The sequence below is a fragment of the Hipposideros armiger genome, unplaced genomic scaffold (assembly GCF_001890085.2).
Source record: "Hipposideros armiger isolate ML-2016 unplaced genomic scaffold, ASM189008v1 scaffold_70, whole genome shotgun sequence".
In the NCBI taxonomy this organism is placed as follows: Eukaryota; Metazoa; Chordata; class Mammalia; order Chiroptera; family Hipposideridae; genus Hipposideros; species Hipposideros armiger.
This window is the reverse complement of record NW_017731420.1, coordinates 2,167,814-2,193,278: the sequence shown is the minus strand read 5'-3', so window position 1 is coordinate 2,193,278 and position 25,465 is coordinate 2,167,814. Positions and strand designations below refer to the sequence as shown.

At 33.2% G+C, this 25,465-nt stretch overlaps 1 protein-coding gene across 6 annotated transcripts in view; it reads right to left on the bottom strand.

The window, feature by feature from the left end:
• Window positions 1–25,465, bottom strand: part of VPS13B (vacuolar protein sorting 13 homolog B) — an 810,211-nt gene that overhangs the window by 422,512 nt on the left and 362,234 nt on the right. For all 6 annotated transcript variants that reach the window (XM_019642540.1, XM_019642536.1, XM_019642534.1 and 3 more), the window contains exons 22-23: window positions 19,057–19,184; window positions 8,178–8,412 (exon numbers count right to left, since the gene is read on the bottom strand). In XM_019642540.1, the coding sequence (XP_019498085.1) occupies window positions 8,178–8,412; window positions 19,057–19,184 (363 nt within the window). The remainder of the gene's footprint in view (window positions 1–8,177; window positions 8,413–19,056; window positions 19,185–25,465) is intronic.

Below are 25,465 nucleotides of genomic sequence, written 5' to 3'. Positions count from 1 at the left end.
GCTGCTGGCTACACACGGTAGCCCATGGCAACCCACTGCCACAGGGGCTGCAGCCTACGCCGTCGCCAGCGACTCACGGCAGCCCAGCTCCAGGTCCAGCTGTTGTTCAGCATCTTAGCTGTAGAGGGCAGTATCACTGGCCCTCATATGTGGGATCTGACCCGGGGCATTCTGGCATCCCAAGCCAGTTCTTAACCATCGCGCCACTCGGCCGGCCCTAAAGCAAGTCTTAATAAATTTAAAAGGGTTAAAATCATACATGTTCTAAACCACACTGGAATTAGATTATAAAACAGCAACAAAAAAATTTTTTTTCAAATATTAAGAAGTCAAATAACACATTTCTAAATAACTCAGGGGTCAGAGAATAACAAGGAAAATAAAATATTTTGAAGCAAATGAAAATAAAAACATCAAAATTTCTGGAATACAAGTTAGAGCAGTGTTTAAAGAGAAATTTATAATATTAAATGCCTATATCCTAGAAGAATAAATTTCTCAAATCAATAACCTAAGTTTTCTCCCTTAAGAAACTAGAAAAAATAAGATGAAACCAAAACAAAGCAAGATGAAAAAAAGAAAAAAGATTAATGAAATCATGAAACTGAAAACAGAAAAAGAATAGAATCTATGATACTAAAAGTTGGTAGTATGACTAGAACAGCAACCTGACAACACTTTAGGTAAGCTAATCTCAAAAAAAAAAAAAAAAAAAAGACACACACACACACACACAATACCAAAATCAGGACTAAAAGAAAAAATATTACTATCAACCCCCCAAAAATTAATAAGGACTAGAAAGCAGTATTATGAACAACTCTGTATGTCCCAACAAATTAGGCTACTTAAATGAATGGACAACTTTACATGGAAATTGGCATTATTATTTGGGAGATGTTGCTAAATGGTGTAAACCTGCAACAAGAAAATGCTTATGTTCTGGAGCTCTACTGTACAGCATAGTGATTACAGTCAATAATACTACACGATATACTGGGGGTGCCAAAAAAATGTACACACATAACTTGTATTCATCTTTTGCTATTGGTATATACTGAGTATTACAATTTTAATACAGTTTGTTCCTTTCTTAAAATGTGTATACATTTTTTTGGTACCCTCTGTATTTCAAAGTTGCTAAATGTTCTCACCACAAAAAAATAATTATGTGACCTGATAGAAGTGATAGCTAGCTACGTAATTATATAAATGTATCAATTCTATATACCTTAAACTTACAATATTATATGTCAATTATATCTCAGTAAAAAAAATTTTCCTTAATGAGAATATTACCTTGGTATCATTTTAAAATATGTTTTCAAGATCTTAAGATAATATGAATTACACAGTTTATTTTTAAAAGGTAATCAGGAAAAATATGACAGCATATTAGATCTGCCATATTGTTTTTAAAATAAGTATGATTAACAGGAAATAAATAAGGTACCTTTTCCAGCCTTTAAAAGTCACAGAATCTATAGCTAAACAAATGATGGAGCAGGCTGAATGTGAGCTTTTAAAAGAGAATAACATCTATAGCAATTATATAAACTACATTTAGGCAGTTCAACAGCTTGATTTTATTTGCAATACATATATGGCAGTTTTCAAGAGATTTATTTAAAAACAACAAGAACAAATCTGAAGTTCTTTTCTGAGCGCCCTCTTTTCCTCAAGGAATCTCATTTACATATGGTTTAAGGATTAAAGTCAAAGACACTCAGTAAAACTGGAAAGAAACTATTATAGTAGTACATCATCTTTCAGAACAAGTGAAATGATGATTATCAAACTATTATATTTTTCAAAATCTACAATGGAACAATACATATATACCACTGAGGTGAACCAGAATTACATGGAAAAATAGCCCTTGTGTTTTTCTAGGTACTCAACAATTTTCACATCAGTTTCTATTAAAATTCACTAAATCCAACAACAGCAAAGTTTTAATTTAGAAATGGTCTCAATATTCCATTTCTGTCAAAATATTTTATTAAAGTCACAGGCAACTCTTTCAAAGAAGAAAAAACAAACCTTTGCTAGGCACAGTGTAGAAACCCATCTGCTCCGAGGTGTGAGCTAGATGTAGCAAATTACGTCTGCAAGCTTCTCTGCAAGTGCTCCCTAATGAAACTCAACATGTTGATTTTGACCCAAACACCCTACACAGATTGAATCTGGCTATATTAGAGTATATTAGAGATCATCTCTCCCTTCCCATGGCAATTGAAATCAGATGACACATTTCAACACACAGTTCCTCATTTTGAACTTTAGAAGTTCAGTACAGAAGGAGCCTCAGATCTATAAGAACCTATCTTCTTTATCCTCTTGATCACCTTTGTAATGGTGCGTTTTTTATTTTTTTAATCTCATAATGACTAGGAATTCCTTTTCAATTGTTTATGAACCTGAATACAGTTAGAAGTTGACATTTTCATTTTTAAAGTTTTTTTTCTCCTTCAGTAACCAAAAACTATGTACAGTATAGCATACTCTATAATTATTTAGTGAGCTCCTATTTTGTGCCATGCATTGTGCTAGATGATAGAAATACACTGTACAAGACACACGTTTCTTGTCCTTTTCACCCTACTAGGAGATGCAGATAGCAAACAAAAATAATTGTTACTGGGATAAGCGTAGTAAAAGTGATGAGTCAGGTGCAATGAGAGCAGAGAAGAAGGGGACCTGACGAGTGAACAACTCTGAAACCTGAAGAATAAGGAGAAGGAAGCCTGGAGAAAAGATCAAGCAGGAAGTCACATCTGTAGCATATGCTAAGGCCCTGTGATATGACAGAGCTGTGCTTGTTTAAAAAACACAGGAAACGCTACAGGGGGGTCGTGCAAGCATTAGCAGAGGGGAGAGTGGAAGAAAGGAAGGCTGGAGAAGTAGGCAAGGCTAACTCATACAGGATCTCTTGGTCAAGTTAAGGATTTTAAAATTATCCAAAGATTGATGGGAAGCCACGGAAAGGATTTCAGGCAAAAATAACTAAAATACATGACAAAGGGAGAGGAATCTGAATTTCCTCTTGTCAAGACATCAAAGAGGGAGAGAGAAGAGCCAGGGAGAGAAACCTTTTGTGGCAGAGTAGCTAAGAATTCTAAAATACAATAGTGTCTAAGAGACTAATAAAGGTTTAAAAATTGTTTGATAACGAGTTGTATACTGCCACTTCTGCCTTTAGTAGGAAATCTTCATGAGCTCTCTTCCTTAATGCTTTCTTGCCTCAAATAAATTTTAATAAAACACTGTATATGTGTTGTATCAATTCTTCATTTTCTGTTGAGTGCTTAAGCCACCATTATCTGACTTGCCTTAACACTGTTCTTCTGAAAGTACTGTAATAAGAGAACCAACCACCTAAAATTGTAAAAATTCCTTTACATCTTTATCTTATTGGGTATATCTGCTACAAAGTAAAATGACCCAATCATTTGTCTTCCAGTATAGTACTTCCTCTTGGTTTTCCTTTTTACCCTACCTTTTATTTGCAATTTCCATCATAGATTATTCCTTTCCTTTTCATCCAATAAAAATTAGCACTGCCCTTTTATATTTGAATTCTACTTATTTGTCACTTATAAGCGATTTTCAGTGATCACATCATTTTTCATGGTTTTCCCTGCTATCATTGGTATTTCTAACAAAGATCCCTCTTTTGAGCTCTGTCTGGTCCCATATATGAAACAGCTCATTAGATGTATTCACCTGATGTCTCACAAGCAGTTCACAGTTATGTCCCAATCTAAATTCATCTTTCTCACTTTCCACACAAAAACCTAAACCTTTATTTATAATCAAAATACTAACTACATAAACATCTACACAAAAATCCAAGTTAGGAACCATGGAGCTATTCTACACATTTACTTCTCCTTTACTATCCATAACTAATCCAGTCACAAAGTTTTGATAGTTTTTTGTTAATTTCTTAACTATTTCTCTGTTCTTCCCATTCTCACTATTCCCATCACCATCATCCTGGTTCTGACAGTCATATTTTTAGACAACTATAATACCTGGCTGCAATATCTAACTAACCTCCTCCCCTCCAGTTTCCCTCTACACCTTCCTCTACACCACCACCCAAATCCATCCTTCATTCTTTACTGAACAAAAAATGTGCTGAACAGAAAAAAAAAAAAAAACAGTATCAGGGAAGCAGACTAGAAAGGAGTGTAATGGGAAGGTGGTATAGTTTTAGACACAATCTATATCTATTTGAACATGAGTGACTGAAAATATTTATCTACATTCTGAAACCAGCAAAACAACTGTGAGAGACAAAAATTATAAACCAAAAAGGATTATAAGAACAGGGGAGGACATGATAGGAGATAAGAATTATCACAAACTGTTTGAAGATGAAGAAATAATAGATAAATGGCAAGTGATTGAGACCCAGAGGGGTAAGCTATAAAGGATCAAACTGATTATGACATCTATTCTCAATAGGTTCTAATACTCAGTATGTTTGAAAAAGAGAATGCAGAGTGACACTGAAACCAGAAGGACTGGGTGAAAACTGATAAAATGAGTAAGTAGACCTCCAGATTCTTTCTCCATCTATATACAAATGTAAGGGTAAACAGTAAATTGCTCATTACACATAAGCATCAAACCTTTATACCCAAACATTTTTATAAGCATCCTTTAAAATGAAGAAAAAAGTTAAATTTATGGTACTTTATAAAAAGTTAATATCTACAGTTTTTTAATACTTAAAGAAGATTTAATTATCTTGAAATAATCTCCTTTCCTCAAGGTAGGTTTGCCCAATGAGAATAACTATCCGGTTAAAAAATTATTTCTACTTTAGGTTTCAATGTTGATTATACAGTCACTCTATATTCTCCTAGGGAGTATGACAAATAGACTTTAGATGTTTCTATTTGATCCTAGCCTCTCCAATTGGTATGTGATATATTTTTTTTTAAGCTCAAAATAAACTACAATGCTGTCCAACTCAGTTCCAGGGAAAAATAAATCAGAGAATATAATAACATCTTATGCTTTATAGATGGAGACTTCTGTAGTTCTTAAGACATTCATAATGTATTTGAAACATAAGATGAAAATAAGATATTTTATCATAGAAAAAGGACAAACAGTAGAAGTTGGCAAGAGTATTGTAGGAATAAGAGGGATTTTTAAATGAGTTTTGAAGAGATAAAGAAGAGTGGGGCAGTATATATCAGTCCTTTCATAAAACCCATTAGGAAAAAAGGGGTGTAATATTGTCACAACATCTTTCAATCACTGAGGGATTATTTCCAGCAATATGGTAGATTTAGTACCCTGAATGACCCATATGCTAAAAAGAAATAAACATGATAAATATATTTATAAAATGCTTATATATAACACATACTATGAATAAAATTTATATAGATTGGTTTACACACACACAACATACAGACAGTATTTTCTTAAATTCATTAATAAATTTCCCACAAAGTAAGGGTTATTAATGCCAGGGACTGAGGCAAGCCAGAAACTCAGGGGTAAACGAAACAAATGGTTTTAGGCATTTCAAAACTGGTGAAACTGAACATCCTTGTTCACAACTAAGGCTGATTAAAGATAAAGCCTTAGGCCCATTCTAAGTGGAGAATCCAACAAGACAAAAGACTCACATGCAAGTGGCTACAATATTAATGTTAGGTTAAATTAGAAATAAGTGTCTACATCTTGCCCTCTCTACATGACCCTATCACAAACTCGACCAGAAAAGTGACCCTTGAACACAGGAAGAAAAATACTCATAACTACAAGCCAATCCTCATAAAAAGTTGTGGCTTGAATTTTTATTATTTGTGTGACATAAAAACCTCTAACAAAAAATTTAGTTTCAAGTGGTCCTGAACAGGTAATGTTCTCAATGTGTCAGGAGGAAATTCAAACATGCACAGAAGAAACTTCAGGCTCGTCTTGAAAAAATGCACAAGAAATACTAGGCACAGTAGGCAAGAGTCAGTAGGAATTAGACAGTAATATAACATAAATGATTCCTGTAAGAAGAAATATAAGGAAGCCTTGAAAATCATGAATAAAAATTAAGGTGATTTAAAAAACAACTAAAATGAAAAGAATATCATATGTAAAATTTAAAATTTAATAAAGTGTTAAGATAGGAAAACTAATTTATGGTTTTAGGTAACTAAAAGTTGGGCAAAGGATTTGAATAGAATACGAACAAATAAAAGATCTACAAATGGCCAAGAAGCACATTAAAAGATACTCAACATCACTGGTCATTAGGGAAATGCAAATCAAAATGGCAATGAGATACCACTTAACACCCAATCGAATGGCTCAAATAAAAAAGAAAGTCAATATCAAGTCCTGACATAGAAGTAGATAAATTAGAACTTTCATAAATTGATGTGGGATTGTAAAATGGTGCAGATTTAGTAACCATGTGGAAAGTAAAACATGTCCACACAAAAGCATGTACAAAATGATCATAGCAGAATTAATGAAAATAGCCAAAAAGTGGAAACAACCTAAATGCACATCAACTGATGTATTCATAAAGAAAATGTGGCATTTCCATAAAAATGGATTATAATTCAGCCATAAGATGGAAGACTGATACATGCTATAACATGAATCAACCTTGAAAATATTATGGTAAGTGAAACAAATCAGTCACAAAAGACCACATATGGTGTGTTCCCATTCATATGAAATGTACAGAATAACAAATTCATACAGACAGAAATATTAGTGATTGCCCTGGGGCTGGGAGAAGGAAGAAAGAAAAGTAACTGCTAATAGTATACCAATTCTTTTTTGGGGTGATGAAACAGTTCTAAAATTTGATAGTGGTGACAGTTGCACAATACTAAATATACTAAAAATCATCAAATTGTATACTTAATAGGAAGAATTTTAAGATAGGCAAATTATATCTTAAAGAGTTGTTTTACAAATATTAGTGAGTTTCAACAAAAAAAAATCAAGGGACAAGTCATTTTAATCCTACAAAAATTACTCCAGAGTTGAGGGAGCATGCCCCAGCACACTTTATGAGGCTACCATATCCTTAATATGATATACAATAGGTGTTGTGATAAGAAAGGATTCACTATAACCAAAAGCAAATAGCAAAGAATGGATATGTCCAATATGCTAGAGAATTGATCCTTGCATGGAGACAAACATCACACAAGAAAAACTCTAAAGACGTTCCTTCTCACCCTTAGAATTCTATGATTTTATGATAATGGCATTCATATTATTAATCTTAAACATTATCAACATTAATTTCGGGCATTAAAGTCATGGTTACTTCTGACAATTCTAAGAAAACTAGATTTCAGTGGAAATTTCAATACAGAGAAAAGGAGAAAGAAATCAATATCAAGTCACAGTCAAAAACCACACAGACTATATCTGCTTTTCAATAACAGTATGTGTAGAATCTGAATGATATCAGGATTCATACATCCTAATAATATGAACAAGGTGTTGACCTGTTCAGCACTGTCAAAAATTTGAACCTTGTTATTAAAATATAGTTTCACATTATTTACTTTGCAACTTAAAACTTTTCAAGGTTCACATATTGTTTGAGATGAATATGTCAAAGTTCAAAAGGGTATGAATTTGCAACTGAAACACTGAAATATCAGAAATCAAGTATGTATTTCAGAAAGAGTCACTTATCGCACATTATCTATTTTACTTAAATAAATGAGAAATCTAGACATATATTATGCTTGACATAAATATATTCATTTGATTATGTTATTTATAGCCATTTATAAAGTGGATAAATTAAGATCAACCTACTTATCATTCTTAATTCAGCCTAATGGTAACATCTGAAACCAACTTTCTTCTCAAGTTGATTTTACCTATGTTTACAATTTTAATGATATTATATTGCATATCTTAGGTAGATACCTTACATTTATATACATATATATATGAATATGACTAAAAGGTGTGGATGTCAATAAGCAGCATCAATTAGTTCATGTTCATTTACTCTGTAGATCTTTCTGTTTAGATTGCTTTGTAGATAACTTAGTTCATCTTCATGGAAATCTTTCAATGAGAAGACTGATTTACATACACAGTAGGATATTAGAAAAACAACAAAATTAAATATATCAATATAATAACCATAAAAAGGATTTCTCTGAAAGTACCTTCTTCAAGGATGGGTCGGGGAATGACAAACGGGATCTCCTGCAGAGGCTCCATATACTTGTGGCCAGCACTGACAATCTTTATTTGAGGCAAGCAGAGGACGAGTGTTCCTGGCATGCTGGTGTGTCCATGGTACCAACTTCTGACAGTTCCAGGAATGTCACCAGATACAATTGTACTCGGGGAAGGCAGGCTATCATTTGGAATGAACATACAACAAGACTGTACTTCAAGCTGGAAAAGAAACACAGAATTAAAACATTTGGATTAGACTACATTTGAGAGTGAACATACCCTCAAACACTAATAACTTTACCAGAATAATTAGGCAAGAGAATAAAAAAAAATGTCCCATACTTGTGTCTTTATGAGTTATTTTTACTAAAGAAGGCAACAAACACTTGAAAAGGTTTTGGGTTTTGCTATAAATTTATCAAAAGGGAACAATGACATGAGTTGAAAACATATTTGCCTTCCTACAGTTCTTTCCAAGAAACATAATTGAGTTAGAAAATGTGCTGGCAAATAAAAGGTGAGAAAATCCTCCTCCTTTTCCAGTTCATTAGATTTTGTTAACACCAGCTAAGGCCTTAGAACTGACTAGCATTTTATTGTTCTTACTTTAAAAAACAAACAAACAAAAACCCACAAACTGCTATTTCCATGTGTTTTTGGCCTATCCATTTTTACTTTACAGACTAAAATACAGGGGAAAAAAATGTTTAAAATGTTCAGATTATATCTCTAGGCAAACATTAACACAGAACATGTTTTTATCATAATTTCTCTTTTTACATACATGTATTCCAAGACTCAAGTGTATACATTATACTTGAGTTAGTGTGCTATATATCACATTTGTTATAAACAGCTACATGGTAATGAAGAAAATTCAGGAGACAAAAATCAGAGCGTTATTCCTTGCTTTTATCATACTTTAAATTATTACCTAAACTGTGACCTAATGAGAGGTTTTTATGCTTCCCTATCCCCCGCATAGTATGTAGGTTGCTAGGCCCTTAGAGAGGTAAAACAGGACGAAGCAAGCCCAAATCAAAATTTTAATTAATCATGAATTCTCAATTCAAAAGCAATGTAGGTTAAAGTCTATTAGTGTTAGTTGGTTCTTACAAAGTAATAGTCTGTACCACATTAGTGAATTGCCCAGACTAGCATACTTGAATTATTTAAAAAATAATAAAAAAATATGACCTGTTAATTCACTACAAAATATTTGGCATACAAAGGTATTAAGTGAATTTGTAATAAAAAAATGTTTGCTTGATAAATACTTGGATATTATAGCAAATTATATTAGCAAAGATAGTATATTTTATAAAAGATAACTAAGAATACAGTAATATCACTTCTCTTGGGGCTAATATATTCCTTAGTAAAAGCATAACGATATGTAACAGGTCTGGAATTTCTTGATACAATAAATAATTTGCCAGCCTTATAAATAAGCAAGCTTACTCATCTTTGATTCAACATTTCTGTGCATGGACAAACTCATGAATCAGTGAAGAAAAATATAAGTAAAATTTTGCAAAAATAAATACAGTGGCTCAAGGAGTATGAGCTCATTTTTTAAGTCTATTATAGAACTTTATCTTCCAGCTTAGATAGATAATTTAAGTATGTATACTCGTATGTTAAGTAGTTAATTGATTTAAGATCACATCATATTTTTTATTCTGAAATACAAGTGTATAGTGTCTCAGCCATATTACACTCAAGTTTTTAAGTATTTAATATAAGTCATTATTAGTGTTCAATTGCACAAATAAAAATGGTATGCCGAGAGCATATTCTCCTATATAAACTGTGGTAAATAGGTCAAATTATGAAGAGTCAGTATTTAACACTTTACATAGGTATCAATGCTGTTTTGAAAAATGCTTTCAATAACGTGAGTTAATCAGTTTAATATGCCACCATATACAAATACAGTAATACCTTGGTTTGCGAGCATAATTCGTTCTGGAAACAAACTACTAGTATTGCAAGACATCGTTCATTTACCACTTAGAAATGTATTAGAAATGTTTGCTCATCTTGCAGAACACTCGCAAACCATGTTACTAGCAATCCAAGATTTTATTGTATATTCCAAAATCCCACTAATTTAGAAATAAATTGTTTCATCAAATTTAAACAACCTGAGCAATACATAAAGAAACAACAGTATACTGGCATGAGATGCATAACTCCTCTAAAAAATAAATTTTCTAAAAATGATATATGTTGTGGGGATTTCTTTAATGATAAGAACCAAAACATATACATAATCCAAATTGTTCAAACTTATGTTACATCTATTATATATACTAATGCTATCACATAAATCTTTTTACACTTTTAAAATAACTGTTAAACTGTATGTCTAAAATTGTGGTTTTAATGTAAAATGTTGAATGATTTATATTAGTGAACAGAAATCTGCAGCAGTAAATTCTGCATTAATGTAAGGATCTGACAATCCAAGGGAAAGAAAATGAAGTAATCTGCCAGTAAGAAGTCCTCAAACCGGGGGTCAGATCATGTTCATGGAAACCATCTGGTTGGGACCCTCTGAGCCACACCAAACACAAATGATCTTTTAAAAAAATATCCTATTCATTAATGCATCACAGCTGCACCAAGTGTTACTTCATTTTTCCGTGGCAACATCCTTTCTGTTTCAAGGATCTTATTTCAGTTTTGGTAGCAACGTGTTCTTTCGCCAATATTGAACACATTCATGTGTTAAAGTGAAGGGATTATTACAAATTCTTGAAGTAGAACCACCTCTATTTTGATTCCTATTAGGTCAAGGACTACATATCTAATTATTAAATACTGAGTACAAACCAATAAACTAGAAATTATTCAGTATTCTTATTTTAATAAGTTATTGTCACGCATTTTTTTCTGAAGTTCCAAGTTTACGTGCAATTTGAAAAGATACATACCATTTGTGTACCCCCATATGCAAGGTTTGGTAAACTTAAATTTTTCTAATTTCTGTGCTCTATAACTGGGATACAACTCAGTTAAAAAGAAGATAATAAAATGGGTTTCATTTATATATTAATCTGAACATTTTACTTAGCCCACTGTTCATCATATAGAACACTTTATATACAAATGCTCCAGAATGTTACACCATATTTTCTGTCCTTTTAAATAATGGTTCTATTTCTTATTCCTAAATAACATGTTTCTTTTTCTTTAAAAGTTGAAACCATAGTGAGAATTATGTTTTGCAAACTTTCTACACAATGAAATGTTCTCTGTATGAATGTATTTTATTCTTTAGGAAACAGTTTCAAATAAAAAACAAAAATGAAGAAACATTTCAGGGTGTAATTTAATTCTTTTTTTCTTCTTTTATTCATGGATTCTTTAATATTTACCATAAACTAAGCTGGAAGTCGGGAGCACAAAGACAAAACAAATATCCCAGCACTTAAAAAACTTGAAAAAATAGAGGTTTTAAATACCAATAGGTTTACCAAATTTTCACTAGAACACAGCTCTATAATGTCAGATACTTTGCCTATTTTGTTCACTCTACAATCTCAGTACATAGTACAGCGATTAGCATGTAGTAGGTATTAAATACATAATTATTAAACACAATTATTTTTGTTAGCATCAGATACAGATATTAAATAATTGTTTAATGTATGTTCACCATTTCATTCCAGAGAGAAAACCTGGTAGGGTAACTTAAAAATTGACTTGTCAGCCAAATGGGTACAACTCCAGCTACGGGACCTATGACGAGTTATTTAATTGGTCCATTACCTCAGTCTCCTCATCTGGAAATGGAAAGAAATCAGTGTTGATATAAAGATGTAACATATTGGGCCGGCTGCGTGGCTTATTGGTTAAGAGTTGTCTTGGGAGCACGAGCTCTGAGCAACAGGGCCACTGGTTCGGATCCCACATAGGCCAGTGACACTGCGCCCTCTACAGCTAAGATGGTGAACAACAGCTCGACCTGGAGATGGTGTGGGTCTCCGGCAACGGTGTAGGCTGTAGTGGGCTGCCGTAAGCTACCCTGAGTGGCCGGCAGCCAGCATGAGCAGCCGGCAGCTCACTGCCGTGAGTGGCCGTCCAATAGCAGGCGACCGATCTGCCTCAGCAGGGAAGAGCACAATGATCACAATACCAACATGGGCCAGTAAAGTGACGTCCTCCACAACTAGACTGAAGAACAAAAGGACAGCAACTTGTCTGTTCCCCTTCCCCGATTCCCCAACGCTGTTCCCTCCCCCAACTCCCCAATAAAATCTTTAAAAAAAAAAAAGATATAACATATTAACTGCTACCTACATGTTTGCTAAATAAAGTCAATAAACATATGCTGAATATCTACTATATACCAGATCCATATAATGTATTAGCCCTCACAAATTTATAAAAGATATTCACAGTCCTTTCATTTAAAAATGGTGCTACTTACGGTTAAACTATCTATGTATATAGAGGCCACCAAAATATTTAATGTACAGTACAAAAAATATACAAACTATTACCCAAATCACTGTTTTCCTATTTTATAAATTCTCAATGCACTATAAAAATACTTTCAGTATCTTTTATGTAGTATAAATCTAAATATACCCATTTAGGGCATTAAATTTAAAACCTCAAAAGTCAACCTTGGTTGTCTTCTTTTCCAGAGTGAGTGTTATAAACATCCACACTTTTTCCATAAATACATGTCAGGGGAAGATATAAAAAAATTCATACATTTGTTTTCCAGACTTCTCCCTTCTAACAAACTACCTTGCAATTACCGTCACTTTTTCAATGTGTATGACTAAACTATGGTCCTGTGTGCAAAATTTTAAGCATTATATGTAAAAAAATTACTTTTATAATTAAGGTGATTAACAGTTCATCTGTCTTCCCTGAAATATCTACTCTTATTTCATCCTGGAGATAAGCCAGGAATATCAATGGACATGAAGACATGAAGTGTATCATGCAATGTGATTACAGCATCACTGGTCATATTGTATATTTAGCTTCCTGGGAGAAAGAATTCCACTGGTTTGCCTCAACTGGTTTATTGGTACCTGAGACAGTTTGACTGGTAATCACACCAAAATGACACATGATATGGAAAGTAGTTCCATGAAGGAATAACAGAACATTACTAGCAAAAGAAAGAGATAAGGATGCTTGGTATAGAAAATAGATTCCAGTACACTACACTGTCTACTCAGAAGACTACAGAAAGCACGAAAAACACCCAGGAAATGCCATAGGACAGCAACATAATCTTCAATATAAAAGACAAAAAACCACCAGGGCACTGTTCTCATTTGTTAGTGAATTCCAAGCCAGAGTACTTTGTCAACTGCATGCCATTGCCAATTATGTACTTCTTGGATAAAAAAGTACCTTTTGAAGTATAAAAAGTACCTTTTGAAGTATAAAAAGTATGATCTTTGCTGATTAGCAGATAGATAAAAATTGCAAAGAACAATTGAGTTTATGCTAATCTATTGTGAAGCCCCCATACCAAGCTCATCTATAAAAAAAACAAAAACAGAAACAAAAACAAAAAAACTGTTCAAAGGCTACATGTAGCACTATAAAATAATCCACTACAATGAAGTGTGAAAGTTCCTTTTCCCACTGAAAAACAAATATTGTTTATGTTTTTATGTAATTTAAGTCTTTTTTGTCATAAATAAAAAAGAACATGGGCTTAGCAAATATCAACTTTGGCTCCAAAATCAACTTTCCAGAAACTGATTCCCATCATATTTACTTGCTCAAACTTCCACTTTGATAGCTTTAAGTTATAATGTTCTGTTTTATCTGATAATGACTTCAAGGTTTTGTTTTATATTTTGGTTCAAAACACATCTTGAAAAATAGACACTACTTTTTTAAAAACTCAGAATTTTAGGGCCCAGATTTTAATCATTTAATCAAAATGAAGTTTTATCTTCAAACTTTTCCAGAATACATTAATATCTAAATATAGTATGTATAATACAGAAGTGGATCGAGGGGTGAGGCTAGCAAGGTACCTAGATCATATCCAAGATAACCTTTACAGAGATATATCATTTAGTACTTTCTATAATTATGTTAATTTATACTCAATAAGGTTAGTCAAATGAGGAACATCAGACTAAACTGTACACTTAAAAATGGCTAAGATGGTAAATTTTATGTTACGTGTATTTTACCACAATTAAAAATAAAAAAGAATGAAGAAAAAATAAGGAACATCAGTATCTCTACTTACAACTAATCCATAATGATATATAAGATTAACTTCGTTGTTGGTTATATAATGAAGACACTGCATCATTGTAAAACAAGTAAAACCACCGAAAGAAATTCACAAAAATGTTAGAATTAGAAATAACCAAAAATTATTAAATCTAACCATTTCATATGGCAGATAAGCAAAGTAAAGCCCATAGCTACCATCCAGTGTTTGATACCAGTGACCACTGGCTCTAGAAACTCTCCATACACCCTTCCAATCACATTTCTGATCACTCCCTTAGAGTTTCCTTCAAAGACACTTTCTTTTCTATGGACTACTTTAAAATTGGTATTCCCTTGGCCCATTTCTCTTTAAACTTTAAGTACTTGTTTGAATGACAACCCATTTTCCTGATTTTAACCTTTTTATAGATGATTCCCAAAATTATATCTCTAATATGAGTCTTTTCCTTAACCTCTAGATATGAATATCCTGTCTAATAGATAGCTGGATATCTTATGGGCATTTCAAATACACGTGTAAATTCAAACTCCCTATTTGCCCTTAACTCAGTAAAGGTGCTACTTCTATCATTGACAGCGTGACAATCCACCCAAACACCAAAACCAGCACCTGGACCACCACTTAGATAGCCCCATTTCTCGCATTCCCCAAATCCATTACTCGCTTGGTACTGTTGATTTTATGTGAAGTCTCTCAGGGATCACTGGCCAACTTGGCCCATTGTCTAGTGTTTGGAAACCATTTTTTATCACACTTTGTTCGATATTTGGTTATTTCAGGCAGCAAGAAAAATCTGGTCCCTGTTACTTCATCCTGGGCAGGAGAATGTTCTAAAGTGTATTTTATGTTGTGGACTATTATGTGTCTACTTGTTAGCTTACAAATATAAAAATTTCTTATGTCACTTGCAATCTTAAACTAGAAGATTTTCCTAAAGCTGTCAAATAATCGTGTAACTTAATACAATTTTTCTCATCCTTTTACACAACTACTCAAAATGGTATCAATAAAGAGTAGTTACAGTAGTCAATTTTTTTGTGGAATAAATAGGGAATAAGTCTACTTTTAATACAACTACTTATATTATTATGAATTAATTTTTTGGACCAACATAAACTTCAAACACCTAAATATTCTGTGTAGCTATTATATTCTAGATAATGCAGTAGTATCATCCAGTTTTTCTACAAATCAGGTAACACTCATCTGGGACACTATCTGAATCCAACATGAACCAGGCAGTGCATGCCCTAGGCATCCTGTCAGTAAATGACATTTACCTTGACATTCCCATTTCTCTTTGGGAGCCTAAGAGTTTTCTAAGGGATCCCTCTAATAAAGGCTCCCCGTAAGATGCTTCATAGAATGGCTCGTTACATTTTCCCTGCTAGACCTTGAGAACTACTATGTTTCTTTGAACTCCTCAGCATCTAGGTTGATATGTAACAAAAATTAAGAGCTGAATGTGAAAATTAATGAAAGAGTAATAAATGGAGAGAGAGCCTTCCATATCGTATTACTAGGTAACAAGCTAGTTTAGAAAATAAACAAGTTTATAGAAGGGTATTAAAAGTTTAACATGCATGTGATTATTAGGTAAATACTAATATTTTAACTAGATTTTTAAAAATATACTATTAATCAGAAAGAATGTATTAAGGTGCTGTGGGGCCTTGGAACAATCCCTGAAATTGTATTCCACGTTCTTCAACTCCAGGGCTATCAATGAGAATAGTAAAAGGTAATTCATTAAAAAAACCCCACAAACTCCAAGAGATGTGCTATAGTCCCACTATAGAATATAATATACTTTGTGTGTCGTGCGCACCTGTGAACACACACACACACACACACACACACACACACACACAAATACATACACACAGAGGATGCCAAAAATATATATACACATTTTAAGAAAGGAAAAAACTGTATTAAAATTGTAATACTCAATATATACTGATAACAAAAGATGAATACAAGTTATGTGTTTACATTTTTTTGGCACTCCAGTATGTATGTGTGTGTGTGTGTTACACACAAAAAATGAATGAATGCTATATAAGCTTATTTTAGTATCATTGTACTTTCGTTAGAATGGAGAAGGAAAATTGAACAAAAGAAAGGAGTTAGAGTTGTATTACTAAGAAGACAAAACTACAGATAAGAGCATCAAAAGAAGGCAAATTTTTTGTAACAGGTCAGACAGCAAAAACTAAAAAAGAAACATTAAATAAGTCTCAGAAAAAAGAGATATACTTTTTCTACCACAGTTCTTAGTCAAAATTCAGTGAAACCAGAATACCAACTCTTGGCTTAAAGTGACAAAGAAAAGCATGATATATAAGATAAAGCACTGGAGAGGCATCTGATAATATTTGGATTATTCCTTTTTTCCATGAAATATTACTGGTGGCAAACAATATCTTAGAACTTCAGATTGAACTATAATCAGATACGTTCACTATTATTACATAATCATTACAATAGAAATATGTGTTCTAAGTATTTGCTCATCTTCTTAACTACTTACTAATCACTTTGGTCTTTACTTTTATTGGCTAGTAAATACACCACAGATTACTCCTTCTAGAAGATCACTAAAATAATATGTAACAAGGTGGTGGGTAGTATTCCTCAGAAAAAAAACCCACTTATTGTATTGGTGATTTAAATAGTAAAAACAGAATGTGTTAAGTCAGTGAAATTAGAAGAGCACATAAAGGTCAGTAAGGCACTACACAGAAACACAAGAAAGAAAACTTCTCAAATGATTTTCTTGTGACCACATACTGTATGCTAAGAATACAGATTGAGCTTGACCAAATTGAGAGAGTATAACTAAGATAGAATTGTCCATGTTATCACTCTCATTCCCATTAACAATAGGTGTTCCCTGAGATTAAAGATTTTATCATAATAAAAACTACACATAACTAAGTGAATAAATTTAACAGTTATCACAGGCAAAACCACACATGGTCTTTTGGGTTGTCGGAAAAGTCATGAGGTATGTTTTTCCATGTTTTTCATTGCAAAAATGCGTCATGACTTTTCTGACAACCCAATAGTTAAGCTCTACCATGAAGAAGGGCATGGATAAGTATACAAGGACTGGGTGCTATAAAATGAAAGAGATTATAAGGAGATAGTGTCTTATCATAAATTAAAGAGGCTAACATTGAATATAAGTGTTCAGCAACATCACAAGAATACTGTGCATTTTCTGCTTCTGCAATGATAGACAATGTAAAAGCACTAAATGTTTCCTGTATTCATGTTGTCTTGTCTGTCTATCTGATGCCACCAGAATATCAAAGGAAATGTAGGGAAAGAGAACAGGGGAGTCAACACAAGGAGTTATTTGGATAATATTAATTGTAAAAGGCCTCATGCTGACAGAGGTTAGTGACAACTAGCTGATGTCTGTGAAAAAGTCATATTTCCCATAAGCAAAGAGTTAAAATGAAAGACAAGACACTTTCTCCCTCCCACTCTTAATTTTCTTAAGCAATGCTTGAAAAAGAGAGGCTGTAAAGGATTGTCAATATCCAGGTTATTGGCTCTTGTATTAGACAGCATTTCAAACAATCACATTCACTGACTAATACCAGGCAACTGGAGATGTTTTTAGACATATTTTTTAAAAGTATTTTGATAAGTAAGTTTTCATTATAATAATCAGAATATATTAGTTATGCATAACATGTCTGTATCTGTCTGTATTACTTTTCTATGCTACATAACAAATTACCACATATATAGCAGCTAAAAACAGCACATATGTGTTCTCTTGCAGTTTCTGTGGGTGAAGAATCCTGGTATCATTTGTTGATCATTGATCTTGCTCCTGTTCTTAAGGTGAGGACAACTTTCTTTTGCAATTTTCTACATCTTAAATATAAGTGGAGGTCCCCAGTACTTAGATAGTACTGTCTGCTACACATAAAATGCTATAAAGATGCCTTCCATATCATTCATCTTTCATATCTTATTCAAAGAGTTCAAATTCTATACAAAAACTTAAAATGTGTAACTATTGAGTTACTTTTACCTAATTCCTACTAAAATAGATAAGCATTTAATTTTGTTCATTTTCATCAAGTAAAACATGATCTCGACAGAGGTTAATTCAATAAGATTAAACTATGAGTCCTTAAAAGTGAAAATAAGTGATAAGAAAAGTTAATAACAATAACAATTTTCATAATAGTTATAATTACCACCTTCAAATTTAATTTGTGATTAGGTAGGGAAAATAAGTAGGTAACTCTTTTAGTTTAATTCCAACTAAGTTTTTATCTCAGTAGTGATTTGTACATTGAGTATTTAAAACATATAAATAATGCTTAAAAAGAAACCAATAGTAAAATGAATTAATTTTAATTCAAAGAACATCTCAAAATTTGTGTATTTTTATAACTTTTATCAGAAAGAGCATGTTTTTCATATAATTTCACTACTAATATGCAAATTATACCAACAGTTTTCATCTAAATTATGGAAAACAAATGGTATTCATAAGTGTTATCAATGAGAAAATTTTTACTAATATTATAAATGCTAAAAATTATAAAAGATCATAGAAGTTAAAACCATGATATTTCTAACTTTTATTAATAGTTTACCTGCAGTGTGAGACTCTTTACTGCATTCCATACTGCTCCAATAAATTCTTTCATTCTCTCTTCAGGACTTCTACAGCCTTCTGATATATTCAGCATGGCTTTCACAGGAACTGACAATGGTCTGGATTCTAAGCATAAAAATAGCTAGTTATTTAACAGAAATGTACCTTACAGTTTCACAAAGATATACCGAAAATATTTTCAAGGTTATTCTTTCCTTGCTTAAAGTTAAAACTATGAGATTATAGAATATTATATTAGATCATTTTTTCTTATACAATTACTGATATTTGCAACTATTCAAAAATAAGCAAAACAAATTTGTTAAAAGTTAGAAGTGAGTTTGTTATTTTTCTCAGGGATTGATGATTGGAAGGTGGGTTTGTGAAGCAATGGTGATGTTTCATTTATCAAACACCTGGATGTTTTCACTTTGTGGAAATTAAGTTATAACCTAACCATCTATCCAATTCTCAGTATGAAGTTAATACATCAATAAAAACTTTACTTGAAAAAGGGAAATTCAATACAAAGTACCTGATTCATCCAAAATTGTTAGGAAATGGGTCTTTCCATATGTCAATTTTCCTGATAACAAAAGCTATAGGATCTCTCAGTTCTAAAAACTGAGTTTGATGGTAATCAAAAGAAGTATGCCATTACATAAAAGGCAGATTTATATATTAAGAAAATGAAATGTGATATTCCATTCAATATAGTATGTTATTAAAAATTTTGTTAATATAAAATAAAATTCGAGAATTTCAACAATGTTCATAATGTAAAATTTCAGAAATTACTTTGAACAACTTAATAATTTATATCATATATCTAAAAGACCCATACCAGAGTCATCGTATATTTATACATTTTATGTTAATGCAAACATATTATTTACATGTAATATTTTAAGCACCATAAAATAAATCAATCAGAGCTTGTTTTTCAAGAATTTTACTACGTTGATGATCCTAGGATGCTCTTTAAGATAAGTGACACCGTACCACCAATATGAAAATGAAAGTTGCCAAATTCACTCATACTTGCCCTCTCCTCCCAACTCGGTTCATGTATTTGCATCCAATCTAGATTTACAATACCTTAAGGGCATGCAGCATAGACCTGTTTTTCTCATCCTTATAATCCCATAGTCTACCACATTATGTATATTAGAAAGTCAAAAAATGTTTGTTTAAAAAGAAAAGTTTGGGAGAGATCCATGGAGATATCCGGGAGCAGAAGACTCTAGGAAGACAGAACAACAGTGCAACAGTCCTGAGTTAGGTGTGTGCTTAGGATTGTCAAGAAACAGTATAGAAGTAAGATTGGCTACAGCACAGTAGATGAGAAAAGTATTACAGATGCAGTCAGAGCTACAACAGGGACCAAAGCATACAGAGCTTACAGAGGCCATAATAAGGAGGTTGGCTTTTACGTTAAGGGAGTTTGGATATGACAGTGGATTCTCCCATTCAAGTACTAACCAGGCCCAACCCTGCTTAGCTTCCAAGATCAGACAAGATTGGGGGCGTTCAGGGTGGTATGGCCATAGACAACAGTGGATTCTAAATACAGTCATGAAATTAATGGACATATTTTGAAAGAATTTATCTGACTACTATGTAGAAAAGTGACTACATGGATCAAGTATCAAAACAGTAAGACAGCTTGTGAGAGATGATGGCAGCAATGGAGGTAGTAAGAACTGGTGAAATTGTGTATCCATTTCAATGATATAGCAAAGAGGATTTACTTATGGACAAGATGTATATAGTAAGAGAGAAAAGCAAAGAAGATGACTCCAAGGTTTAAGGTCTGAGCAACTAGAAGAATGGAGCTGTAGGAGGAAGAGAATAGAGAAGAAAAAAAAAAAAAGAAAGAAACAATTTTTGACCTGTCAAGTTGAGATTTCCATTAGACACGTAAATGAGATATCAAGGTGGCAAATGGTTAAACAACTATAAAAAAATGGAAAAAAATATGAACAGAAAACTCACAGAAAAATGCAATTTGGCCAAAAATTTATTAAGACATGCTCAAACTTGCTAACAAAGAAATACAAAGTAAGGCAACAATCAGATATCTTCAACTGTCACATTTGGCGAATATTTTAAAGATTTAATTTGTATCTTTACAAAATTTGTCATTGTTGAAGCCTTTTGTGAGAATGTTTCACATACTGGAAATATAAATAGTGTGGTTTATAGTGTGGAATTACAACACAGGGCCAATCCGTATCTATTAGCATTTAAACATGCACATTTTTCTACAAAATAATCCCATTTCTAAGAAATTATTCTACAGAAATACAACAAAGGTGAGAGTGGATGCGTACAAAGAATTTATAAAGGATGTCCAGTATCAGTATTATTTAAAATAGAAAAAAAAAAGAAATGGGAGGAAGGAGAGAAAGAAAATGCAAAGTGCATTAAAAAATGGTTAAATTAACATTAGATTATCTGCAATAAAGATTATCATTCAATCGTTTAAACATTAGGAATAATTAAAGGTATGACAGAAAGCATGTTTTTGACATCTTGTGAAGTGAGCTGAATTAAATGTTTTACAACAATGAATTACCTACTGTAATTTTCAAATAAAGTACTTTATTTTAATGCAACATATGTTAATTTACTTTCTACTCACTTGGACTTCATTGCTTTTCTTTTGTACATTAGTACTCCTAGTTATAAGAAAATGGTTACCTAAACTTATGGTACAACTCTGCCTATTGAAATAACAGACTTAAATGTAGACCAACCACACAAAAACCTGTACATGGATGTTTATAGCACCTTTATTCATAATTGCCAAAACTTGGAAGCAACCAAGGTGTTCTTCAGTAGGTGAATCAACAGATAAACCAAATTTTTGGTATACCAAAAAAATTGAATATTTTTTCATCACTTAAAAGAAAGGTGCTGTCAAGCCATAGCAACACATCTAGGAAATTTAAATGCATATTACTAAGTTAAAGAGGTCAGTCCGAAAGGCTACATACTGTATAATTTGAGCTATATGACATCTGGAAAAGGCAAAACTATAGAGACAGTAAAAAGATCAGTGGCTGCCAGGAGTTTGGGAGCACAGAGGATTTTTAGAGAAGTGAAAATACTCTGTATGATACTACAATGGTAGACAGATGGCATTATAAAATCGTCCAAGCGCATTGAATGTATGCTACCAGTGAACCCTAATGTAAACTATCTACTTTCAGTGATTATGATGTGTCGCTATAAGTTCATCAAATAGAACAATGTATCACTTTGATGGGGATGTTCATAACCGGAGGGGCTGTGCATGTGTGAAGGCAGGAGACATATGGGAAATCTCTGTACCTTCCCTCAATTTTAAACTGAATCTAAAAGTGCTCTAAAAAATACTATAAAAAAATAAATGTTTAAAATGTATGCCACATTTTAAAACTATTTAAAAGAATGAATAACAAAGGTTTCCATAAAAGTTGCTCATGGTCAAATTTTCAAAATCTAGAATACAGAATATCAGTGTCATATAAATACCATTATTACAACTTAAAAACAAATCCATCTAATAAATGCCAACATAATCACATACTATGGCCACCATTACATGACTGTGAAGCGGTATTTCAAGTCACCACTAACCACAAGAGCCAAATGTTTATTGTAAATGCAATCTTCTCTAATATGATGATCTAATAAAAAATAGGAGACCCTGAAATCTACATGTGGCTTAAAAGTGCTGTCCAAAAAACCATGACAAACATTATCAGTTAAAAAGTCTCATTAGGGCTGGCCGAGTGGCTCAGTTGGTTAAGAGTTAGCTTAAGAGCACAAGCTCTGAGCAATAGGGCTGCCAGTTCGATTCCCACATGGGCCAACGATGCTGCGCTCAAGCTGAGCGGCTGCTGAGCTGCCAACAGCTGGCAGGATGGCTCAGCTGGTGAGAGCACGTGCTCCTAACAACAAGACTGCCTGTTCAGCGGTGGGCTATGCCTGCCGAAACTAATACTTAACTCAGCACCTGGAGCTGAGTTGCTGCCAGGATGGCTCAGTGGATAGCACATGCACACTTTTTTTTTTTTGGCTTTGTCCTTATATAGCCCACAAGCACATGCGCTCTTAACAACAAGGCTGCAGGTTCGACTCCCACATGGGATGGTGGCTATGCCCACCCGCAACTAAGATTATAAAACACAGCACCTTGAGCTTAGAGGACATGAGCTGCCAAAGGGCAGCCAGATGGCGACTGGCGCCTGAACAACTAAGATTGAAGAACAACAACTTGGCTGGTCCCCCTCCTCAATTCTCCAACACTGTTCCCCTCCTCCAATTCCCCAATTTTTTTTTAAAGTCGCATTAAATAATATAATCTGGCTATTAGAGGTATAAAAGCACACTATTTTCGATATACAATTTCACAATCCATCATATTTTCTAAAAGGTAATAGGAAGACAGATTTTTTTTAAATGCACAATGTTTTTTCTAGTTTACATATTTATAAAACTCTGCCAATCTTGATCCATATTTTATTTAACGAACATCTCTGTTAACATCTATGATAAGCCAAGTTACTGCTGTGAGTGCTTTGCAAATATTAGCCAGTTTTAACCTCATCACAACCCAATGAGGAATGCACTATTATTTAGACTCTTACTACCACCATTTTCAGATAAGGAAACTGATCATAGAGAGGTTAAGTAACATCCTAAGTCACCCAGCTGGTAAGAGGCAAAACAGTGATGGGAATCTAGGCAGTCTGACTCCAAAGTCTAAGATTTTTACCTACTATGCTATGGTCCCTCATCTGTTATTCAAACCTTGTCCAATTACTTCCAGTTCTACCAAATATGTAATAAACGTATTGTATTTCTACTAAGGATCATAGTTCAGAAAACATAAGATTTCTTCATTCCTACTGGAGCTAAATAAAATTGACATTAACATGGTAGTCTGATATCTATGTATTACACTTCCCGATTTCAACAATAAACAAGGTAATTTTGAGACCTCAACCTTATTGGTTAAAATAATGTCAACAATTATTTCTTTGGCATTTACCATCTAACTTGGTACAATATTAATTCTTTATTTCTGTGCCGTGGAGCAAGTACTGCACTTGGAATCAACTTGAGTAAGTTTTAGCTGTGCCATTGCCATAAAGTGTCAAAAGTTAATAATACCTATACCAAATGTCAAGAATACTATTCATTTTAAAAGTCATAATGTACATAAAAACAGTCATAATGTACATAAAAAATAAGATAAATATAAGAAACAATGATAATACAAAAACAACTGGCTATAATGTATAGAAAAGAACTTGAAGTTTACCAGATCTGAAACACTATTACCCTCCTTTTCTATCACAAAGATGAACCTATTGTTTTAGTTGTACCTTACATGCCTTTTCCTCTGAGAAATGGTCACTGGTTTCCCCAAATTAGACTTGGTCCTTCCTCGATAACCTCACAGAATTCTGACATAATTCTATGTAACATATTTAATTTTTCAGAGTATAATATTAAACATTTGAATATTTGTCTCTCCAAAAGTAGCAGCAGAGCACAGTTGTATGGTATAGCAATAAATGGTACTGGCTAATGGTTTGGCTTTGCAGATACATTCTGGGTTCTACTACAAATCTTACTTGTCCAATGAGATCTTTATGTATATATTTCTTAACATAACACTAATTAGATAAAGTTGGCTAAGGAAGCATAAACTCGATTCTCCAGGCCACACAATGAAATGACTAAATTTTGGCCTCTACATATCAATCAATGATTTATATCAAATCATTCCCTTTTCCTTCTTAAAGAAATTGGAACCTGGTAACAATTAGCCAGTATGTAAAAAACCTCTTATTTTAAGGGTTTGAGTAATAATGTCGATATTTACATAGTAACTCTAAGTACCCTAAAGTATACAAGGTGTGATCACCGTGGAGTGGCAGCGTGCTTTAAACAGTCATAAGCAGAGAGAAGATGACAACTAAAAAGAGCCCATAAGAAAAATCATGGCTTCCTAAGGGATAAAGAGGGGAGAGGTGCAAGCTTGGGAAAGAGAAATGCTTCAGTAGGACATGAAGCAGGGCTATAGAGCAGTTTTAGTACAAGTACACAAAGCAAAAGACTGGGTGGTGAATGCCAGGCTACTTAGAAAAACATACTTTCTGGGTTTCTGTGCAGGGATTTGAAGAAGGAAGAAGGGTAAATGCCTCAGAAGAGAAACCAGACATTGACACAACACTGATATGCAGTATCGCATTTCCTTACCTTGTTCACAAAGACATCATAAAAGACTTGGATAGGGCCGGCCGACTGGCGCATTGGTTAAGAACTGGCTTGGGATGCCAGAGGGCCCCGGTTCGGATCCCACATATGAGAGCCAGTGACACTGCCCTCTACAGCTAAGATGCTGAACA